Below are 21,901 nucleotides of genomic sequence, written 5' to 3' on the forward strand. Positions count from 1 at the left end.
AGGGGTGAGGAGTGATATGGTGGCATTTTCCACAGTTGCAAGTCCTTATGGCCTTTTAAGGGAGATTTCCACTTAGTGGCAGTTGCTGTGGTCAGCTGAAACCCACTATGAACTGGGTTAAGTTTGCAAAGTCACTTTACAGACAGACAAATGAAGAATGCCCGGACCACTTCAAAGACAAGCACAACCATAAAAAGGAAGTTGTTAAAAGCTCCAATATGTTACAGCTCATACCAGTGTGCAGCAATATCAAATCAACATGCAGTTACATCAAAACACAATTCATAATCAAACATAAAATAAATCAGAATATTTAGTGATCACTTGTAAAATTCTAAACCTTTCTAAGTCTAAACTTGAACAGTTCATTTTAAAATTTCAAATTAGTGTTGATTAGTAATGAGCAGAGACCATTCTTGAAATTGCCATTTTCTCCCTGATTGTCTTCAACACTGAATTCTTAATTTTTCTGTAAAGGGTGATGTGATTGGACACAAGGCATTGTTGGTGTCTACTGGGGCTCATACTAAGTGCTTTCACTAAGCCATATGTTATTGAGAGGATGAATCTTCCATCTTGTTGCAAGGGAAGCATTTCTTTGTACCCTCTCTACAGATGCCTCCCCAGTATAATGAAAGTGCCACATCCTTAATATGTCTGACTTTGCCTTCGCCAGGTTTTATTGACCTGGCCATGTGACAAGCTGGCTATAACATATGTAGGCTTGGTTTTATGACTGCTAATGGTGAGCAGAGTTTGCCCTCAGGCATACTTTATTTGGCTGGAAATATTTAAAACCTGGTGGCTGCATTTTCTGTTGAGATGCTTGTAAAACAAAACCTTGTCATTTGCAGCTGCTGGCAGCTCAGTAAGGCCACCCAGCTTGCAACAACTGCATTCAGGATAAACATTCTCTGCAGTTGAAGACTCAGGAAAATTTCAACTTCTGCCACTTGAATTCCTGAGTAGCTTCAATATTTGCTCCAGTAAATAAAATGCGAACACTGGGAAAAGATTTTCTCTGCACGGTTTGTAGAAAAATCTTAAATGTGTGTTTTTTTTAAATAAGAATTTGCAATGTAGTTACACATTAGCACAGAGGAAATCTTGGCCATTGAATTGTAAGGTTAGTGACAGAAATATGCCCATCAAGAAGTGGTTAGAATACTCTTGGCAATTTGCTGTCATTTGGCAGGACTCTCTACATAGGGCTTTCTCTACAATTTTCAGACAATGAACTCTGCAGGTTTGTGTTGTGGGTGAACTTAATATTGCTAGGAGGGCTTGCTAGAGTTCACCAATTGAAGATGTAAACGATTCTCCTGACTAAAACCATGACTGAAATGAATGGTGAATGCCATGCTAAACTTAGGTAATTTCCCAGAAGGCAAAAACAGTAAAAACTGGGAAATAAGGATACTGGTCTGAACTGGCCTAGTGTACCTTAAAATGAAACACCAGTTAAAAACTGGGAAATAAGAGTACTGGTCCGAACTGTTTTTTCCTTCTGGGTTACTTCAGTGAATCCCTCATTAGGAATCATGTGACAGTAAACATCACTAAACAATTTTCTAATGGCTTTGAACTCTATTTTAACAGTAGGCAGAAATCATATATTAAGTTGGAGTTGCTTTTAATGCCTCATTTAGTGATATCTTATTTTCTTCGCCTTAGGTCTGTTTGAGCAGAGAGTTGAGCAATATTTGGAGGAGCTGCCAGACACAGAACAGAGTGGAGTGAACAAATTTCTGAAAGGTCTTGGTGAGTGTACTTTTACACAAGATTTTAGAATTGCTAAAAGATTAGATTAAATTGCAGTGGAGTATCACAACCCCCCATTTTTCTGCCATAACATTGGCGTTAGATCTCCAAATTTTGCATTGTGAGCTGTTATGCAAGCTGTGTTGCAAATGAACCGGCACCTATAATGGTTCAGGTTACTTTTAATTGTACGGAGCACCTACCATAAACAAGCAATAAGCTCCTTGTATATTCAAATAAGGGCCCTGTGCTGGCAGTAGAGCCCCAAATGTTCAATTAGGATACAAATGGGTTGAGCTTTCAATTTGTTTATTACTTTGTTCTATGAGTAAACTGAAAATAAAGCGTACAGTACAACAAAATTAGCATAAACGTCAAATTATCACATGGAAAATTATGGGTTAAAAAAGTCACAGTCGGCACAGATTTGTTAATGACAAATTTTGTTGACTAACTTGATTGCGTTCTTTGAAACATAAAGTCATAAGAAGTAGGAGCAGGAATAAGCGATTTGGCCCCTCAAGCCTGCTCCTCCATTCAGTAAGATCATGGATGATCTGATCATGGTCTTAACCCCATGTTTTTCCTGCCCCCTCCATACCCCTTGACTCCTTTGTCAATCAAAAATCTGTCTAACTCAGTCTTAAACATATTCAATAATCCAGTCTACACAGCTTTTTGGGTTAGAAAGTTCTAAAGATTAATGACCCTCTGAGAGAAGAAATTCCTCCTCATCTCCATCTCAAATGAGAGACACCTTATTTCTGACACTCTGCATCCTAGTTCTATATTCCCCCAAGAGATCCTCTCAGCATCTACCCTATCAAGCCCCCTCAGAATCTTAAGTGTTTCAATAAGTTCACCTCTCATTCTTCTAAATTCTAATGTATAGGCCCAATCTACTCAATCTTTCCTCTTAAGGCATCACTTCATCCTAGGGATCAACCTAATGAATCTCCTCTGAATTGCCTCCAATGCAAATATATCCTTCCTTAAATATATAATTAAGTAACAGAGAGTGTGGATAAGGATAGTATAGCACATGTTATGTATACGGACTTTCAAAAAGCTTTTGATAAAGTACTACATAATAGACTTGTTAGCAAAAATGAAGCCCAGGGCTGAAGGGGGCAGTGCTGCATGGATAAAAGCAAAATACTGGGAATGCTGGAAATCTGAAACAAAAACAGAGATGAAGAAGGATCATACGGACTCGAAGCATTAACTCTGTTTCTCTCTCCACAGATGCTGCTAGACCTGCTGAGTTTTTCCAGCATTTTCTGTTTTTGTTTCAGTGCTGCATGGATGTTGCCCCTTGTTCTAGACTCCCCAGTCAGGGCAAACATGTATCAATATCCACCCTGTCAAGCTCCTTCATAATCTTGACTGTTTCAATGAGATCACCTCTCATTTTCCTAAACTCCATACAGACCAAATTTGCTCAGCCTCTCATCATTGGACAACCGACTCATCCCAGGGAACAATCTAGTGAACCTTTGCTGTACTCCTCACTTTACCACAACCTCCAATGCAAATCTTTAAACATGGAGACAAAAATTGCACACAGTATTTCAGATGGTTTCACCAAAGCCCTCTACAATTGTAGTAAGACTTCTTTAGTTTGTACTCCAATTCCCTTGCAATAAAGGCCAACATTCCATTTGCTTTCCTAAATTGCTTGCTGTACCTGAATGCTAACTTTTTGTGCACCAAACCTCTCTGAACATTAAGGTTTGCAAGTTTCACATCTTTGAGAAAATATTTTGCTTTTCTATACTTATGACCAAAGTGAATAATCTTACACTTCCCCACATTATACTCATCTGCCATCTTGTTTCTCACTCACTTAACATGTCTATATCTGTTTGCAGCCTCTTTGTGTCCTCCTTACAGCTTGCATTCCCACCTAGCTTTGTATTGTTAGCAAACTTAGATTCATTACTTTCTGTCTTTTCGTCTAAGTCATTAATATGGATTTGTGAATAGCAGAGGCCCCAGTACTGATCCTTGTGGTGCTCTACAGGTCACAGCCTGCCAACTTGAAAGTGCACCATTTGTCCCTGCCCTCCACTTCCTGTTAATCAATCCTCTATCCATGCTAAAATATCACCCCCAACTGCATGGGCCCTTATCTTATGTATTAATCTTTTGTGTGGCAGCTTATCAAATGCCTTTTGGAAATCCAAGTATACTACATCTACTGTTCCCCTTCATCTACTTTATTGGTTACATCCTCAAACTCTAATACATTTGCCAAACAGGATTTCCCTTTCTTAAAACCGTGTTGACTTTCTCTAATCTTACCATGCTTTTCTAAATGCATTGTTAAGACTTCCTTAATAATAGATTCTAGCTCTTTTCCAAAGACTGATGTTAGCCTAACTGGCCTATACCTGTTTTCTTTTTCCTTCCTTGAATAGCCGTTACATTTGGTAACTTCTGATCTGCTGGTACCTTTCCAGAATCTAGGAAAATCATAGCCAGCACATCCACTCTGCAGCTATCTCTTTTAGAACCCTAGGTTGTAAGCCATGAAGTCCTGGAGGTTTGTTGGAGTTTAGTTCCTTGAGTTTCTCCAGTACTTGTTCTCTGCTGATATCAATTGCCTTAATTTCTTATTAGCCCCTGGGTTACCATCTATTTCTGTTAAGTAACTTGTGCCTGTCTTCACAGGAGAAGAGACAAAATATAGGAGAAGAGACAAAATATTTGTTCACTGTCTCTGCCATTTTCTCATTGCCCATGATAATTTCTCCTGTTACTGCTTCTAAAGGAGCCAAAGTTTACTTAGGCTACTGGCATCGTTTTTACTCACTTATAAAAGCTCTTACAATCTGTTTTTATATTCATGGCTATTTTACTCTCATATATTTTTTGCCCTTTATATCAACTTTTTGGTGGCCCTTTGTTGGTTTCTAGAACACTCCAATTCTCAAATGTGGTATGGTTCTTTGCAACATTATAAGCATCTCTTAATCAAATACTAAACCATGGGTGGATCTTTCTTGCTGAGTTTTTGTTTTTTTAATGGAATGCATTTTTATTGAACATTCTGAATTGTATCCTTAAATGTTTCTCTCTGCTTATTTGCCACCATAAATTTAGTCTATTTACCTAATCAACCTCTCCCCTTATATCTATGGAATTGGCTTTGGTTAAGGTTTGTGTTTTTGATTGGAGTATATTGTTTTCAAACTTAATGTGGAATTCAGTTGTATTATGATCACTATTTCCCAGTGGATCTTTTACTGTGACATTACTAATTAACCCTGCCTCATTGCACAATACTGGATCTAAAGTTGCTTTACCCCCAGTTGGTTCCAAAGGTGAGATTTTTTAAAAATTCAGTGAGTTGTTATGATTCGATAATAACTTTCAAAAAGGAGCTGGATAAACACTTGATTATTTACAAGACAATGGAGGAAGGGTGAAGGAATAGGAGTAATTAGATAGCCCCTTCAAGAGAGCCAGCACAGATTTAATGGGTCAAATAGCCTCCTTCTGTTTGGTATCATCCTATGATTCTATGCAGGTATCCAGAAGGAGGTGGCAGGTGGGCACCGAGTTGAAATTAGAAGGAAGGGATATCAGAAAAGCAATCCAACCTAAGGGAATTCTGTGAACTCTCAAAAACTGATTATAAAGAGGAGTGGGAACAAGTCATCCATCTACCTTGTGGTCAGGGAATGAGTCATCTGATGGGACAACATAAACTGTGAATGTGAAATACATTAATCTGTAAAAGCCCCCTATCATCCTTCCAACAAAAACTGAAAATCCCAATAAGATCCCATAAATGAGGCCTTTGAGGGATTTCTGGAATGACTCTTTCTACTGTATAACTACATTAATGAAATTGAACATCTCTTGCAGGAAATAAAATGAAATTCCTTCACAAGAAGAGTTAGTTGTGTTCATACTGTATCTGTTGTTGTCACAAGGACCACTGGACCCTGCGCAAGTACTTTGTAAAGCCCATTCGTATTTTGAAAAACATGGATTATACGTTTTTCATGTTCACAAAACCTTCATCTTTATTCAAAGACAGAATTATAATAGTATTGGAGAAGAATCTGAAGCTGCAACAAGTACACTTAAGTATGTTCATCTTTGGTGCAGATTGGATTGTATATTGTAAATATATTTACTATGTTTTTATTGGTATTTTATTGTCTGGATTTAGCAGTCATTGTACTGAATATTTGTAAAGAATTGACTTTAACAGGTTTTTGTGATGCCAGAGTGACTTATGACTTGGAGCATGAATGGTCCAACTGAGCATGTGCAGAAGAGTATTGTTTGTTGTGGGGGCAAACACTGATGTTCTCATTTATTAACAATTTCACTACTTTGCTGGTATGATTATGGAGAATGCGTGCGATCCTATCAACTGGGAAATACCTGAACTATATGAAAAATGAAGTATCAGTTTTACTTGGGCTTTAGCTGTAGAGTTCTGATTGTATCTCTTGTTCTTCCTTTCCGCATTTTGCCAACGAAATGTGATCAAGTTACACTGAAAATATTTGGTACCTTTTATGATGTTGCTTGAAAATGCATAAGCTGCCATAGAAGAGGATGGTGAATGAATCACTGAATCCTTTCTGTATCTATTGCACTGCTGTAGCTGAGTGTAATGAGAACTGTGCAGAAGCCTTTACTACTCTGCCATTCTCAAAGAGCATGACTGGGTAAGCCTTGCCACGTTTCTATGTACTGCTTTTTTAAAAAAAATAAAATAAACACTTTTGGTAATGGCTGTTTATCCGTTGGGATCTTTTTCAAAAGCATTATAAATGTTACTATGTTGAAATCAAGATTTCAGAGATGCCTTCCCTCACTCAGCACTAAACTGTGGAGCTCCTAACCTCCCTCCCTGCCCTTCCTTCTATAACCTAGAGGCTTTTATCAACATAAATGAGTACTGAATCACAATTTCTCAATTTACTCATCTCTGCTACCCTTTATTCATGCTTGGTGGACTCTACTCTGAGTTTGGTCCTTCATCTCGATTCCTCAGATGCATTAAAAAATATTGTTTTTTAAAAATTCCTAAACTAAACCAACAGAACCATAACTTATACAAGTACATTGCGAGGGGTGTACACGAAGATGCTGGCAACCTGTGCATCTTCAACATTTTCTATTTTCATTTCAGATTTCCAAATTTGCAGTTTATTTATAACGAGAGCTTTTCCCTGTGATGTTTGCCGCACCTAGAGGCTAGAGAGGGAGCTGGGGACAGCAACTTATATTTATATGGTGCTCCTCACATAAAGTTACATCTCAGATCACTTTCAAGGAGAGGTTGACTCTGATGAGGAAGTAAAGAAATTTAAGACAGAAGATACCAAAGTTGGGCTTTTAGAAGACATTGGAGAGAGTGAGCCAGGAAGCTTAAGATTTTTTTTTGGAATTGGAATATAGTTCCAGGAGGAAGGGGCATTATAGCAATGTTTTGTTTTTCACCAGTCATTCCCATAAGCAGAACCCATATCCCTCCATTTGAGGGTGAACCTTTTTACTGCCCAATTATGATGTGGTGGTTGTATAACTCTGAGGTTGTAGCAGGGGAAACTTTGTGCTATATATGCAAAATATTGAAATATCGCACATCCTCTTGTTTTTAAGGAAGGCAGATTGAAAAGCACCACTAATGCAAGGCATGACTTTAAACCAGCAGTTGGTCTATTTTGCATTAAAAATTTCCTTTGCTCATCAGTTATGCAAAAATAATAAAGATGGAACTAATTCCTTGCCCTCATCTTTCTCTGCCAACCGTCAAGGGGCCATGGCTGAGGTATTAAATGAATACCTTGCGTCCGTCTTTACCAAGGAGGCAGATGCTACCAGTCCATGGTGACAGACAAGGAAACTCTGTCACCAGAAGAGTTCTAAATTGATAAGGGGGAAATTTTGAATAGATTGTCGGTACTTAAAGTTGACAAGGCACCGGGACCGGATGAGATGCATCCAAGGATATTGAAGGAAGTGAGAGTAGAAATTGCAGGGGCACTGGCCATAATCTTTCAGTCTTCCCTAGACTGGAGGTGGTGCCAGAGGACTGGAGAATTGCAAACATTATGCCCTTGTTCAAAAAAGGTTGCAAGGACAAGTCTAGCAATTACAGACTAGTCCGTTTAACTTCAGCGGCGGGCAAGATTCTAGAAACAATTATTCGGGATAGAATTAGTAGTCACATGGAAAAATATGGGTCGATAAGGAAGAGCCAGCATAGAGTTCTAAAGGGGAAATTGTGTTTAACTGACTTGCTGGAGTTTTTTGAAGAGATAACAGAAAAAGTCGATGAGGGTAATGCTGTTGATGTGGTGTACATGGACTTTCAAAAGGCATTTGACACAGTGCCACACAGCAGACTTGTGAGAAAAGTTATTGCTTACGGAATAACAGGGACAGTAACAATGTGGTTACAAAATTGGCTGAAAAATAGGAAGCAGAGTAATGGTCAATGGATATTTTTCAGACTGGAGGAAGATTTGTAGTGGAGTTCGGTATTGGGACCCTTGCTTTGTAGGGGTCGGTATTGGGGCCCTTGCTTTTCCTGATATATATTAATGATCTAGATCTTGGTGTGCAGGGAACAATTTCAAAGTTTGCGGATGATACAAAGCTTGGGAGTATTGTGAACTGCGAGGAGGAATGTATGGAACTTCAAGATGACATAGATAAGTTGGAGTGGGCAGATAGGTGGCAGATTAAGTTCAATGCAGAGAACTGTGAAGGGATGTATTTTGGTAGGAAGAACATGGACAAGCTATAAAGGGTGAAATTTTGAAGGGAGTGCAGGAGCAGAAAGACTTGGGTGTACGTGTGCATAGATCATTGAAGGTGGCAGGACAGGTGGAGAGAGCAGTTAATAAAGCATACGGTATCCTGGGCTTTATTAATAGAGGCACAAAGTACAAGAGCAGGGAGGTTATGCTGAATTTATACAAGACACTCGCTATATCTCAGCTGGAATATTGTGTACAGTTCTAGGCACCACGTTATAGGAAGGATGTAAACACATTGGAGTGCAGAAAAGGTTTACAAGAATGGTTCCAGGGATGAGAAACTTTAGTTACGAAGATAGATTAGAGGATGGGACTGTTCTACTTGGAGAGAAGGTGACTAAGAGGAGATTTGATAGAGATGTTCAAAATCATGAACATGAGTAGAGTAGATAGGGGGAAGCTGTTCCTGCTCATACAACGGCCAAGAATGAGAGGGCACAGTTTTAAAGTGGTTTGCAAAAGAAACAAATGTGACATGAGAAAATTTTTTTTTCACACAACGGGCAGGATTTTCTGCACCCGTCCGCTGCCGGGATCTTCCAGTCTTGCCGCAAGTCAATGGACTTCTGGCTGGGGCACCGCCTCACCCACGACAGGGCCAGAAAATCCCGCCAACAAGTGATTCAGGTCTGGGATGCATTGCTTGGAAGTGTGGTGGAGGCAGGTTCAATTGCAGCATTCAAGAGGGCATTGGATGATTATTTGAATTGAAATAACGTGCAAGGGTACAAGGAAATGACACTAGGTCATAATGCTCATTTGTAAAGCCGGTGCAGACATTGTGAGCCAATGGCCTCTTTCTGTGCTGTTAAAATTCTGTGGTTCATTTCCTTTGTCCTCTCTGGAGCATTGGCCATTTGGGAGTTAAGAAAACAGGACATGCCAGGGAGATGCTTTTGGTCTATCCAGACAGCGTCCAGTCCATCAGACTTGATGGCCTGAATTTTGCACTCATTGGGCGCGTGTGATCGGCAGGCCGGAGGCGGACACAAAACGTGCTTCCACCTACAATCGGCCCCGACCGCGATGAAAATCTCAAGAGAAAAACAAAAAATGCTGGAAGAACAGAATTTGTTTTTCTCTTGAGATTTTCATCGAGGCCATATTTAATACTGACATTAGAGCAGTTGGTCTTTTAGAGGTGAATAGCCACTGTCAGGAGGGTTGTAAATAGTACAGAGACTATCATACAACCTTGCTTGACCCTGTTCCAGATTTTGAAAGCATCTGTTTTAGATCTCCCATTCAAGACAGTTGTAGAACCCAAGGTAAGCATCAATGAGCAGGCTAATGGGGTGTAAATGGCAATAGCACTGTTGACAACACCTTCCATCAATCTGATGATGATGGAGAGGCTGATGAGGCAGTGATTGGATTTGTCTTGCTTTATGCAGATCAGACATACTTGGGCAATGTTCCACATTGGTCAGGTAGATGCAAGTGTTGGAGCTGTACTGGAACAGCTTGGCTAAGGACACATCTCGTTCTGCAACACAATTCTTCAGTACTATTGCCAGGGTGTTGTCAGGGCACGTAGTCTTTACAGCATCCAGTGCCTTCAGCTGTTTTTTTGATACCACGTGGACTTTATCAAATGGGCTGAATATTGACATCTACAACGCTGGGGAACACTTCTGGCTGCAGCCTTGACTTTTACTAATGTGCAACCTTCCCCATCGAGAATCCTCTACAGTTTAATTGTCCACCACAATTCACTACTACACATTGCAGAACTGCAGAGCTTTGGTCTATTGTTGGTTGTGGAATCACTTAGCTCTATCACATGTTGCTTGTTATTTGGAATGCAAATAGTGCTGTGTTGTCACTTCACCAGGTTGACATTTTTAGGTATGCCTAATGCTTTACCTGCACAATTCATTGAACCAGGGTCAACTGCCTGGCTTAATAGTTAAAGGGGGTGAAATATGAAATGTTGGGCCATGTCAGTGAGGACTTCATGAAAACCTGAGTGAAGAGGCAGGGTTACAGATGAGTCTTTTATTAATAGAATTGATGTGCTCAGGCAGTACATCCAAGACTCTAGTCCAGATGGCAAACTAACAATGCTAGGCAAAATACTGCAGATGCTGGAAATCAGAAATAAAAACCAAAAATGCTGGAAACTCATGCCTGGCAGTATCTGTGGAGTAAGAAACAATTAATGTTTCAAGTTCATGTGACTCCAACATTAAATGTTTCCGTCTCTACTGATGCTACCAGATGTGCTGAGTTTTCCCAGTACTTTGTTTTTAAATCCTTTTTTCCAACCCCCACAGAAACAGGTGACAGATGGCCCTATGTTGTGTTTTCAGAACACTGGCCCTTGTTCAGCTATTAACACATTCTATCTTACCTTTATGCCACTATCAGCGCCTTCTCTAGTCTTCACCACCATCCCTATACTATTAACACTCCTTTTGTGTTGTGTCCATGACATCTTTGTCAATCTCTCCCCGAGCTCCCAACTACCCCTCACCCTTTGTTTTCTCCACCCCCCTTTTCAACAGTATATCCATCACACTTCTACTCTCTTTAGCTCTGAAGTGTCATACTCAAAACATTAACCATTTCTCTCACCACAGATGTTACCAGACCTGAGTTTTCCCAGCATTTTGTTTATTTCAGGTTGCCAGCACCTGCAGTATTTTAATGTCCTCCTGCTTGTCCCTTCCCAGGGGAAAGGTGTTAGAGGGTGACAATGCGGAGTCTTGATAGCCCATGTGATACATCAGTTTCTTCCAGGCATTCGAGATTATCCACTAGCGTTTTAAATTTTGCAGTTTGTAATCTTAAAGTTTTCTTTCTTTGACCATAAAGATGGTAATCCCACAAGGTTGTGGTTTCCCAACCAGGAAAAAGCAGAACAGCCTACTTTTAGGGTACCTTTTCTAGCCCCCTCCCCATTTGGGAGGAGCAGAGGATATCCTGAAGACAGCTACTTAGTTACAGATGCTGCTGACACCTCCACCCAACAACCATGATGCATGTCAATGTGCAGGTTCTTGACTAAGGTCTCCCAGGTTCACAGCCTTTTCTCTCATCAATTCTCTATTGCCACAGGACTTAAAAAATGGATCCTAGCAGAAGCCAGTACATGACTAACAGAGGAACTGTGGGGCATCTTCATGGTCAAACAATCTTGACTGGTTGGCAGTCAGATTTCAATAACGTCAAATCATAAGTGGAACACCCTTGTTACTGCAGCTTTCTTCCACCTTCACAACCAAGAACAACTGCACATATTTAAAAGTGACAGTATTTTATTTGTAGACCCAATTATAAAATTTATGCCATCAATACACAGGCTCCACCAACTTCCTTGATCTTCTCTTCAGCCTTCCTGCTGAAGAACTTTGCCTTGACAATGACTGGCTGTTTTGGTAGTCTTCCTTTGCCCAGGACTTTATAGTAACCCTAAGGAGAAAAACAAAATTCAACTTTTCAAAATCCCTGGTAAGCCCAAACTTGATTATTTCAAACCAAAAATAAAATATCTTTAAAAACAGTACAAGACATTAAGAGTTTACTGCACAATGTGGAAAGCAACAGCTCAAGATTTTTTAAAAATCTGACTGTAGGAATTGCACTGTATACAAATGCATCAACACCTCAATAGGAAAACCTTCCCAATTTCTCAGATCAGTGAAGACTTCTGAATTTGATCAAATCAAGATCGAAGTCAATTCCTGCTCAAACCTAAATTAGGAATGAATGAGTTATCTTCGTAGGTGTGCCATTATTTGGAATGGCAATGGAGGGAGCAAAAGGGTTTTCAGAAGCCATAATGGCTGCCACACAGGAGCCAGCAATTTATTGTCAGTGATATCACTCCCAAAAGTAAAAAAATAGCAAGGGAAATAAAATGCTTCAAACAACATCAAATCATTTATCATTAAGGCCTCATTCAATGGCAAGCTGGATAAGATTTAAAATGTTACAACTACATGATTCAGAAAGGTGGGGAATTAGAAAATCACAAAATGAGGTCTCGCCAAAGCTTGCTCAATAGTCTGGATTAGAGCTGGCACTAACCTGGTCCATCAAAAGCCACTGCACAGTAATTACTTTTATCAAAGTGTGATCCAATTTTGAAAACAGCATGGAATTGCTTCAGTTCATTTGTCACTCACTAAGAACAGTTTTAAAGCGCAAGACACTGATTACTTGGACAAAGAAACTACCCCAATAACCATGATCAAAAAGATTAATGGATAAATTCCACTGTAAAGGGCCCTAAAAAATAAATCTCCAGATCTAAATGTCACTTAACTCACTGCACTAAGAAACTAGAGTGCATCTGTAAAGTACGACACCCCTGTAAAAGTGTAAATAAAAAAAGCAGGCTGTGATGTTCAGATTCAAAGAATGATCACAGGTCTATTATTCTTCAGTTCTACACTAAACTTTCATTTGTACAACCTCTGCTATATTATTATGGGAGTAGGTCACCAGAAGCTCAACTAGTCCAACGACATGACCTTTTTGAATAGCTGGTGTTAAGAGTCTAGTGATGTTGATAGCAGCTCATTTCTTCAATGTTCCTTCTAAGCTGTGCAGCTGAACAGCAATCCAGAATATACCATGCAAAAACATAAACCAAAAACAAATAGGCTGGCTGTACATAGGAAAATTATCCAAAATGTTGCTCTTGCCCTCAGAACATCAGGAAGTCAGGAGTGTGAGGAGATATTCACCATTTACTACAGGTAGTTCAAAACCATGCAGGCCAGCAGTCTGGTTGATCACCTTGGGCTCAATATCTATCCCCCTTCCACTTGCACGATGTACCTGGAAACACTGTAGCAAGGTTTCGATAACACTATCTTCTCCAAGGCATATACAACTTAATCGTAGGCAGCTGAGATTTACCAATAGCGATGATAAAAAAAGTGCATTGAGCAGGCCGAATTTAATAGAGAAGTGCAAAGTACTGCACAAAAAAAAAAGTGGTACGTACTCCATGAAAATAACGAAGGATAAAGCTGAAAAAGACCAAGGAATCTTAGAACTTGACACTGAACATTTCGAAACACAGCAGTTAGAATGCTGAATCACACAGGCAAAACAAAAATCTATGCATTCTTCAGGTCAGACTCTAACCAATAATGCAAGTTGATCCTCATTGTTAAAAGGTGAGTTACATGGAAAAACTTGGCAGTGAAAGGAGGCACCTGAGGAAATCTTAAAGAGTTAAGAATAAGCAGAAGGTAAATGTAAAACAAGCTAAACTGTGACACTTAATAATTCGATGCTGCAATGGCATGGGGTTGGGGGCAGGGGAAAGAATTACTGTGCAGCATTACACCAAAAGTGTATAAAATTAACTTTGCAAAATAAACGATGTTACTAATTGTGTGGCTGACTGGGCTAAAGGAGCTACAGCCAGTGAATAAAATTAGTAGTTACTCTTCGAAAACTATAGCACATCAAGACAACAGAAAATGTAAGGATGTGACTCTAGTCTCGATTCCTAAATTGAGTACTAAACAATATTTGAACAAATTTAATACAGCTAATAACCTTTTACCATACAGTAAAAAAATGCCTTTGTCAGAGGATTGATCATGCAGAAACCCAGCTTCCAGGCCAAGACTCAATTACTTTTGTCCTTGCGGCTTGTGCCTTTGATTGGGCATTTAAATGAAGGGACAAATCAGAAAACTGCAGACCAGTCAAATTTACTATCAAGTGTGCAAATTACTGGAATCTATGAGACATGACTCTGCACTTGGGAATAAATGGCAGCTGATCAGCCTAGTATCAGACATATTGAATAATTAAAAGCAAAATACTGCAGATGCTGGAAATCTAGAACAAAAACAAAAATACCTGGAAAAACTCAGCAGGTTTGACAGCATCTGCGGAGAGTGATACAGTCGACGTTTCGAGTCCGTATGACACTTCATCAGAACTAAGACATATAGAAATGAGATGAAATATAAGCTGGTAGAAGGGAGTGGGACAGGAGAGCCCGATAGGGGGCCAGTGATAGGTGGAGGCTAAGAAGAGACTGCCAAATGTGTCATAGACAAAAGAACGAAGGGGTGTTGACTGTGGTGTTATTATCTGAAGGATGTGCTAATGGGGACATTAAGGGAAGCAAGCTAGTGGCAGATAGCCCTAGTGTGGGTGGGGTGGGGGAAGGGATCGAAATGGGCTAAAAGGTGGAGATGAAATAATAGATCGAAATAAATTTAAAATAACAGGGAAAAAAAATATAGTTGTAAAAAAATTATAAGTTATAAGAGAGTTCATGATCTGAAATTGTTGAACTCAATATTCAGTCCGGAAGACTGCAAAGTGCCCAGCTGGAAGATGAGGTGCTGTTCCTCCAGTTTGCGTTGAGCTTCACTGGAACATTGCAGCAGGCCAAGGACGGTCATGTGGGCACGAGAGCGGGGTGGTGTGTTGAAATGGCAAGTGACGGGGAGGTCTGGGTCATGCTTGCGGACAGACCGAAGGTGTTCCACAAAGCCGTCACCCAGTCGCGTCTGGTCTCTCCGATGTAGAGACCGCATTGGGAGCGGCGAATGCAGTAGACTAAATTGAGGGAAGTGCAAGTGAAATGCTGCTTCACTCGAAAGGAGTAAAGGGGCAGGTGTTGCACCTTCTGCGGTTGCATGGGAAGGTGCCATGGTCATGCTGCTTCCATAAAACACAAGGTGATCAACACGAGATTATCAAATATGCAGCATGTGGAATTGGAAGTTAACAATTTCACATGTCAATAATAGTTAAAAAAAAAAAGAAAGCAAGGATAAAGGTTGCATTCTCTGACTGGTGGGATGCGAGAAGTGATGTTCCCAGGTTCTGCACTGGTGTCTCTACTTTTCACCAATGTTTTTACATTGACTCGAATGAAGGAATAAGGAGTTGCATTTCGAAGTTTGCAAAGTGTACATTAAATCATCAGGGATGAGTGGCTGAAGACAATAAGGTCTGAAAAATGCGAGACAAGGAATCATGTAATTATAGCACTTATGACCTGCAGTGATATACAAATGCTTCTCAGCCAAATGAATATTATTAGACTTCAAGTGGATGGAAGCATTAGTTCCTTTTGTTTACATTACTGTCAAGACTGGACTAATGCATTTGCATAAAACCAGAGTGACTTCAGCATTCAATGCAGTTAACGCATGTAACACAGGATGAAGTCCATACTAACAGAACATGACCCAACTGGATTATGTACATGTGAAGCGAAGCAAAGGGCTACAGCAGTGCTTCACACTTTCCAACGCAACTCCATTTGAACTTACCAATGGAAATTAGGAATGGGCAACAAATGCTGGCATTGCCGGTGACACCCACATCCCATGAATGAAACTCAAATTAATGCAATCCCAGCAAAAAAACAGCAATAATGCAACATTCTGTACATTGTTTGCATATTATAGATCAACATTAACAGATTCATGCTTATATTTTAAGTACTTTATAAAAATGTTATGCACTCATGTAGGTTTCAGCCATTCTTCACATTCCCTGGTGACAGAAGACTTGGTAATGCACCCTTCCCTCCCCCCACCATCTGCGCAATGCCCTTCCCTCACTCACTCAGCAACCATGCTTTTTCCAACAGCACTGGCTGCCTTGGGGTCCAACAGGCACCTTCATGGCCAGGGCATTGATTGAAAATCAGCAACCAGCCAAGACTCTGGCTCTGCTCTTTCTTCCCCTGCACCCCCTCCCCCCCAAACCCTGCAAAACAGTGGCTCCACCAAACAGCCAGAATGAACCCTCCCAGTGCATCTGGATCAGAGGTGGAGTGGCATTGTCTAAAAGCACGCGAGATCAAGGTCAAGTACAACAACTATGAAAAGGCAGAGGTTGAAAAAGTATTTCCAAGGGTGGAATTCCATACTTGAAAATTCAAAAAATGTCAAATGTCAGAAATTTTTCCATCCCTGAAAGGCAGTTCCAAAAAACGAAGTGAATGGGCAAAGGAGTTAAATGCAGTGTGAGATTATGCATTTGGATCTGACAAAAATTAGGATATTTTAATGTAGAAATTGGGAACTCAGCAGCTGCAGGATTTGGATGTCCAGGCATCTAAAAGTCACAAGGCTAGTGCCCAGGTACTGAAGTTTTCAAAAGGTTAAGGAATGTTGTACTTTATCTTAATCTGGGGTGGGGTTTGCAATCCAAATGAGGAAGCGAAGTCTCGATTTTAGAGCGCTAGACGCAACCTTTCCTGAATATGGTTTTGAGCATTAAACTCGTACTGGCTTTGATGAGGCCCAATGCAGGTCTATTCAGTTTTAATAGGGCTTTGTGTTAAATGTCAGGTTGAATAAATAGAGCCTGTACTACCTTCAGTTTCTCTGGATTGACTGGGAGCTATGAGATTACTATGATTATCAACTCTTTGTTCAACTGCACCCTACTTACCTGATCTGCAAGCTCAGTAAGTGCTGTATTAAAACATGAATCAACTATCTGTGGGCTACAGAAATCCTGTACTATAATACTTACAGCATGCACAACATCAATAACAGGTGCTGGTCCTTCAGGTTTCTTGGCATAGTTTAATCTGGTCTGTTCACTGACCAGCGTCCACAGCTTATCCAGATTTATGGTCGGACAGAACAACTGATTCTTCTTTAGATGGTAATGTCTCATACCAACTTTTCCAAAGTAACCTGGATGACTGAAAAAAAAAATAGAATTGCTTAGAAACAAATTTATTGAATATGAACTGCAAACATGGACTAGAACTCAACCCAATGGAACACTAAGAAAATTCAGGGATAATACTGGTTCCACATTACTTGATATTCAATTCTTCCAAACCTTTTTCTAGGTTTAGTAGTATACAATACCAGCATTGAATCCATGTGCAGCAGGATTTATTCCTTCCTCACCATGTGGGGCCCATTGCTTCACTTCCTTAGCTCTCCCTTAAATGTACCAAAATCAGCACATTCTGGGAGTGAGTTCCTTAATTTTCTTTTCCTCACCTATGAAATTGCCACTCAAATCCCCACAACAGAAATCAGAACCTACTGCAGAAATAGGCCAAAGCTTCAGTGTGATCAGCTTAGGATAAATCATGAAATTAAACCTTCTGGAATAATCTTCACACCATTATATTTAAAAACCTATACTGTTGATTTTAGGAATCAGATGCTTTCTCAGAATCTTTGAACCAGTAAACATTTTCTTAATCCAGGAATATGGCACCCATTTTCCCCAGGCGCAAGTTAAAATGGAACGACCATACATACTTTTATCCAAGGTTTCATGAGCTGCACATATAGAAATGGAGATACCAAACCAAATCTAATCAAATTTTTGTACAAATTATAAAAACTAGGCTAACTAGAGGATTTCATAGCAGTTCCACCTCTAGAATGAAACCAAAAATGAACAAATGCCTTAAAACTATCTAGTCTCAAGAGATAGAATGAACTTTCCAAAACTACTCTAGTTTATATTTTATATAGTCCATCAAGGAAGTTCACCTCTTTCCAATTTGAAATATTTAGAACTCAACTCAGACTGGGGCAAGCCTCATTCTACAGATCTAGCTTGAACTTCCTATTAGCACGTACAGAAAGTAACAAGACCGATTTTAAACAGCAGTTAAAATTAACTTGAACAGTTAGGTGATACTGTACACTCAATCATGTTTATAAATTCAGTAAGAAAGAAAGCATCCAATTAGGAAAAGAAAAACAAAGTAGACAAAATGAGTTAAAAATAGAACAAGTTGAATGACAAATTAGTTTGGGAATTCTATATGAAAGCAATTGTCTTAAGAGATGCAGCAGAGAAGTGGCAGAGTCTAGGTGCTGCAAAAGAAAGTCAGATGAGTTGAGGCTCGACTCAATGCCATAAAAACAAGCAAGTACAAGGCATCTGTCTAATTCAGTTAGCCAAGCCAGTCAGTAGGGATAAATTAATGCAACCATTTACACAGGTCGACAAGGTACATCACATTTAAAAGGAAACAATTCAAGATCATTTTCCAATGCTGTCAAGAAAAGCCTGACAACCAAGTTGCACGTTATACCATTTTGTAGTGTCACTAACTTGGTAGCTGACTGTGCTACAAGAAACTCCAGCCAGTGAATAAACATAGTATTCGCTCTTCGAGAACTATAGCACACCAAAACAACTGGAATGTCAGGATGTGACTCTAGCCTCGTTATTTTGTCAATTTTGAACAAAAGGGGTGAAGAGGATAGAAACAACCCCAACCTTATAAAGCAGGGTAAAAGCAAGTTGCTGGAAATCTGAAATAACAGAAAATGTTGGAAAAACTCAGGTCTGGCAGCATCTGTGGAGATTTAACAGTTAACACTGAATGCATATGACTTCAGAGCAGGACTCATAGGACTTTTATTTCCTCTATTAAAAATGTACTAGCATTATTTTTCATAGCTTCAAAACAGATGAATAAAATGCTCAGATTCTTTCAGAAAAGTTCACTTATGATAGTATTTTTCACTGACCACCTGCCTTCAGCTTTGCACAGATACCATATTTGGTGCAAGACCACAATTACACTTATGAACCAAAGTAGATTTAATAGAATACGTACTATTTATCAAAGTTGATTCTGTGATGATGCAGACCACCAGCATTGCCACGACCACCAGGATGCTTCCTGTGTTTGCCTATAAAATGGGAAAAAGTGTTACCTAGTATTTTGAACATGTTCAATGAAGACGGACTTGAGTCTACATTAACTACTCACCAATACGGCCATGACCATGGCTAACGTGTCCTCTTAACTTCCTGGTTTTTCTCAATCTGGATGGCTAAAATAATTAACAACCATTAAGTCATTTTGCCAGTTCACAACATTTTGCAGTGGGAAACTGACCAATTATTTCATCAGCCCCCACCCCTGAAGTATGTTTATAGGCAAAGGCAAATGCACAATATGTTACCATGAAAATCATAACCACTTAATTATGCAGAACACAGTAAATGCATTAAATTACTGCTATTGCTAACTGAATATATATGCACTTTTTCCTGGCTACTTTGAGAGATCTGGTTCCTTAGAACTGAAACTCAAAGGCACAAAGAACCAGAGGCAAGCCCTTTTTCAAAAGTGGTTTTCCAAGAGCAGAGTTCACTCAGTCTAATATAAAACTCAAATAGGCCAAAAACTGGCAGTTGCAGCAATACTAAACTGCACCAAACCAAGGATTAACTACAGTTGCATAAGCAACCAATAATCAACAGTTTGGCCAGTAGTATTCAGTGCATCCAAGATACTAAGTTGTGTTCAATCCAGTTTTGCTTGTGGTTCTCAGACTTGCTCCTTCGTATACTTCTGGCCTACACTTACAATCAGCAGTCATTGATAGAACTAGAATTCCACATTCTTCAATTACTCTAGATCTATAAAAGGTGAAACTTCTCAAAGTTCATTAATAGAATACACTTGTGCTACATACATAATAACCGTGGCTCATTACAACAAAAACCTAAATTCATTAACATTTTAGAAACGATATACAGGAATGTCATGCAAGCACATTAAAAACATTCAAAAGTGAATTTCAATCAAGTTTAACCCTTATTCCCTTCAAATAATGTGACCTAGTTTCCCCCTCCTATATCTGTGGCCTCTACTCAGCTTTTAGAATAGTCCACCGGGACAAACCTGCAGAGAGCATGCCCCTCAATGATATCTTAAACTGCAACACTTAAATGCAACCCTGAGGTCGCCTGGAGCATTTCTGCTCCAGGTGACTCAGCCTCCAATGGGAAAGCTTACTTTCACCATATTATTTCAATCAGTTTTAGCAATCAACTCATTATCAATTTGAGGCCCAGATGTCAGCATGCAACGCTTGAATCATAGCCTAAACGCGAACAATTACTTACCACATACTATTGCTGCAGCCAATGCAATTATTTAAATGCAAGATTCCGGCCTGCTTGCCGTTCCAGTAATAATACTCACTGACGGAATGGAAAACGTCACGAATCCCACAAGTTGTATAAACCATCATATTACTATCTCACTATAAGCTGTGACTTCAATAGTTCACTCAAACGCTGGAGTTTTCACAACGAAAACTAATTGCACATAATGCTTTCTGGCTACCTACAGGGTGGACGCTGAATGACTGGGAGTCGCAGAACTCAGTAGGTAAGAAACTTATCCCCGCTGGATAACTCCGAACTCGGCCCAGGATTTTGACCGGGGGGGGTGGGAAGGAAGAGAAGAACCGACCGCGCCAGGAGTTTAAGCACGTGGCTAGCCCCCTACTTAAAGAGAACTACACTCGGCTGGTTAAATCTACACTACAGCAGAGAAGCCATCACCCAAACCGCCCTACACTGAGCCTCTACTAAGTAGGCCGCAAATGCATAGTTGCGAATGAACCTTTCATCCAAACAAAGGCAACCCTATCTCAGCAAAATCTCTGTCTACGTTGCTGTCTAAAAGCACCGCGGTGATTAATAAGCAGGAACTTGTTTTTAAATGAATTTTAGTAGCCGATGCCATTGGATTCTAATCACTTCAGAACGAGACAACCCTCCCCAGCATTACCTACCATCTTGGCTGATGACGCAAAAGAGGGAGGTTGAGTTGAAGTCTCGCGGCTTTATTCGAGATTCTGGAGGGAGCTAGAGCGCGCCTGCTCAGTAACTGTTTTCTTTATTGACAGTCTCCCTACCGAGTGCGCCTGCAAAATTGACCCCTCTCCGTACCCAGAGCGCCTACGTAGTAACAGTCTCCTTTATTGATCGTCTTCCTGCCTAGGGCGCCTGCGCTGCAACGGTCTCCTTTATTGACTGGCTCCCTGCCTAGAGCGCCTGCGCATTAACGGTTTATTTTACTTAATGGCTTCTCTGCCTGTTCCACGCCTCTCGGGGAAATAGCTTGAAAGGGAACAAACTGAGAATCCACAGAAGGTCAGTCAGCATCTGGAGAGATCAGAGTCAGGTATACCATAGAACTCGAGGGCTTGTGGCCATTTAAGATTCATAAAAATCTCCCTAACATTACAAAGGCCACTTGCTGTGTCTTCTACCCCAGCAGGTGTAATTAAATGTAAGATATTCTGATCTACTTGAAGAAGACTGTACGGAAAGTATTATTTTATCCATAAAAAAACCTACACAATCGTCATTACAACTGTTGGTTAAATTTTCCTAAAACCTTTGCCTCCAACATCCCACCTACCCACTTTCAAATATGAATCACTCTTTGCGATGAAGAACTATGACTATTGATCCTAATTTTGCTTTTCAACAGTTAAATCACCTCTGTTTTCAAGTGGTGCTTCAGTTTTTCTTTCTAAGCCATCTAATGGGTGGAAAATGAGAAAAGAGGCAAAAAGATACAGGATCTTAGGAAGGGTCAATATCGA

At 39.9% G+C, this 21,901-nt stretch overlaps 2 protein-coding genes and 2 non-coding genes across 11 annotated transcripts in view; 1 reads left to right on the forward strand and 3 right to left on the reverse strand.

Moving 5' to 3' along the window:
- Nucleotides 1-6,516, forward strand: part of dennd2b (DENN domain containing 2B) — a 546,808-nt gene extending 540,292 nt beyond the window's left edge. For all 7 annotated transcript variants that reach the window (XM_078549206.1, XM_078549209.1, XM_078549205.1 and 4 more), the window contains exons 19-20: nucleotides 1,675-1,761; nucleotides 5,635-6,516. In XM_078549206.1, the coding sequence (XP_078405332.1) occupies nucleotides 1,675-1,761; nucleotides 5,635-5,669 (122 nt within the window). In that variant the 3' untranslated portion in view covers nucleotides 5,670-6,516. The remainder of the gene's footprint in view (nucleotides 1-1,674; nucleotides 1,762-5,634) is intronic.
- Nucleotides 6,517-11,797: 5,281 nt separating this feature from the next.
- On the reverse strand, nucleotides 11,798-21,284 carry rpl27a (ribosomal protein L27a). Of its 2 annotated transcripts, none has more exons than XM_078549211.1 (5): nucleotides 21,083-21,284; nucleotides 19,261-19,324; nucleotides 19,105-19,180; nucleotides 17,034-17,208; nucleotides 11,798-11,969 (listed from the first exon to the last, which is right to left on the reverse strand). In XM_078549211.1, the coding sequence occupies exons 1-5, from the start codon at nucleotides 21,083-21,085 to the stop codon at nucleotides 11,841-11,843; spliced, it is 447 nt and encodes a 148-aa protein (XP_078405337.1). In that variant the 5' UTR covers nucleotides 21,086-21,284; the 3' UTR covers nucleotides 11,798-11,840. The 2 variants fall into 2 exon arrangements, with proteins under 2 accessions (XP_078405337.1, XP_078405338.1); XM_078549212.1 differs by lacking the exon at nucleotides 11,798-11,969 and adding an exon at nucleotides 14,318-14,455.
- LOC144685102 (small nucleolar RNA SNORA3/SNORA45 family) lies at nucleotides 13,894-14,023 on the reverse strand. Its single transcript, XR_013577621.1, has one exon. It is a non-coding gene; the product is annotated as a small nucleolar RNA SNORA3/SNORA45 family (small nucleolar RNA).
- On the reverse strand, nucleotides 18,581-18,710 carry LOC144685104 (small nucleolar RNA SNORA3/SNORA45 family). Its single transcript, XR_013577623.1, has one exon. It is a non-coding gene; the product is annotated as a small nucleolar RNA SNORA3/SNORA45 family (small nucleolar RNA).
- Nucleotides 21,285-21,901: the final 617 nt, after the last annotated feature.

The sequence above is a fragment of the Cetorhinus maximus genome, chromosome 9 (assembly GCF_964194155.1).
Source record: "Cetorhinus maximus chromosome 9, sCetMax3.hap1.1, whole genome shotgun sequence".
NCBI lineage: Eukaryota > Metazoa > Chordata > Chondrichthyes > Lamniformes > Cetorhinidae > Cetorhinus > Cetorhinus maximus.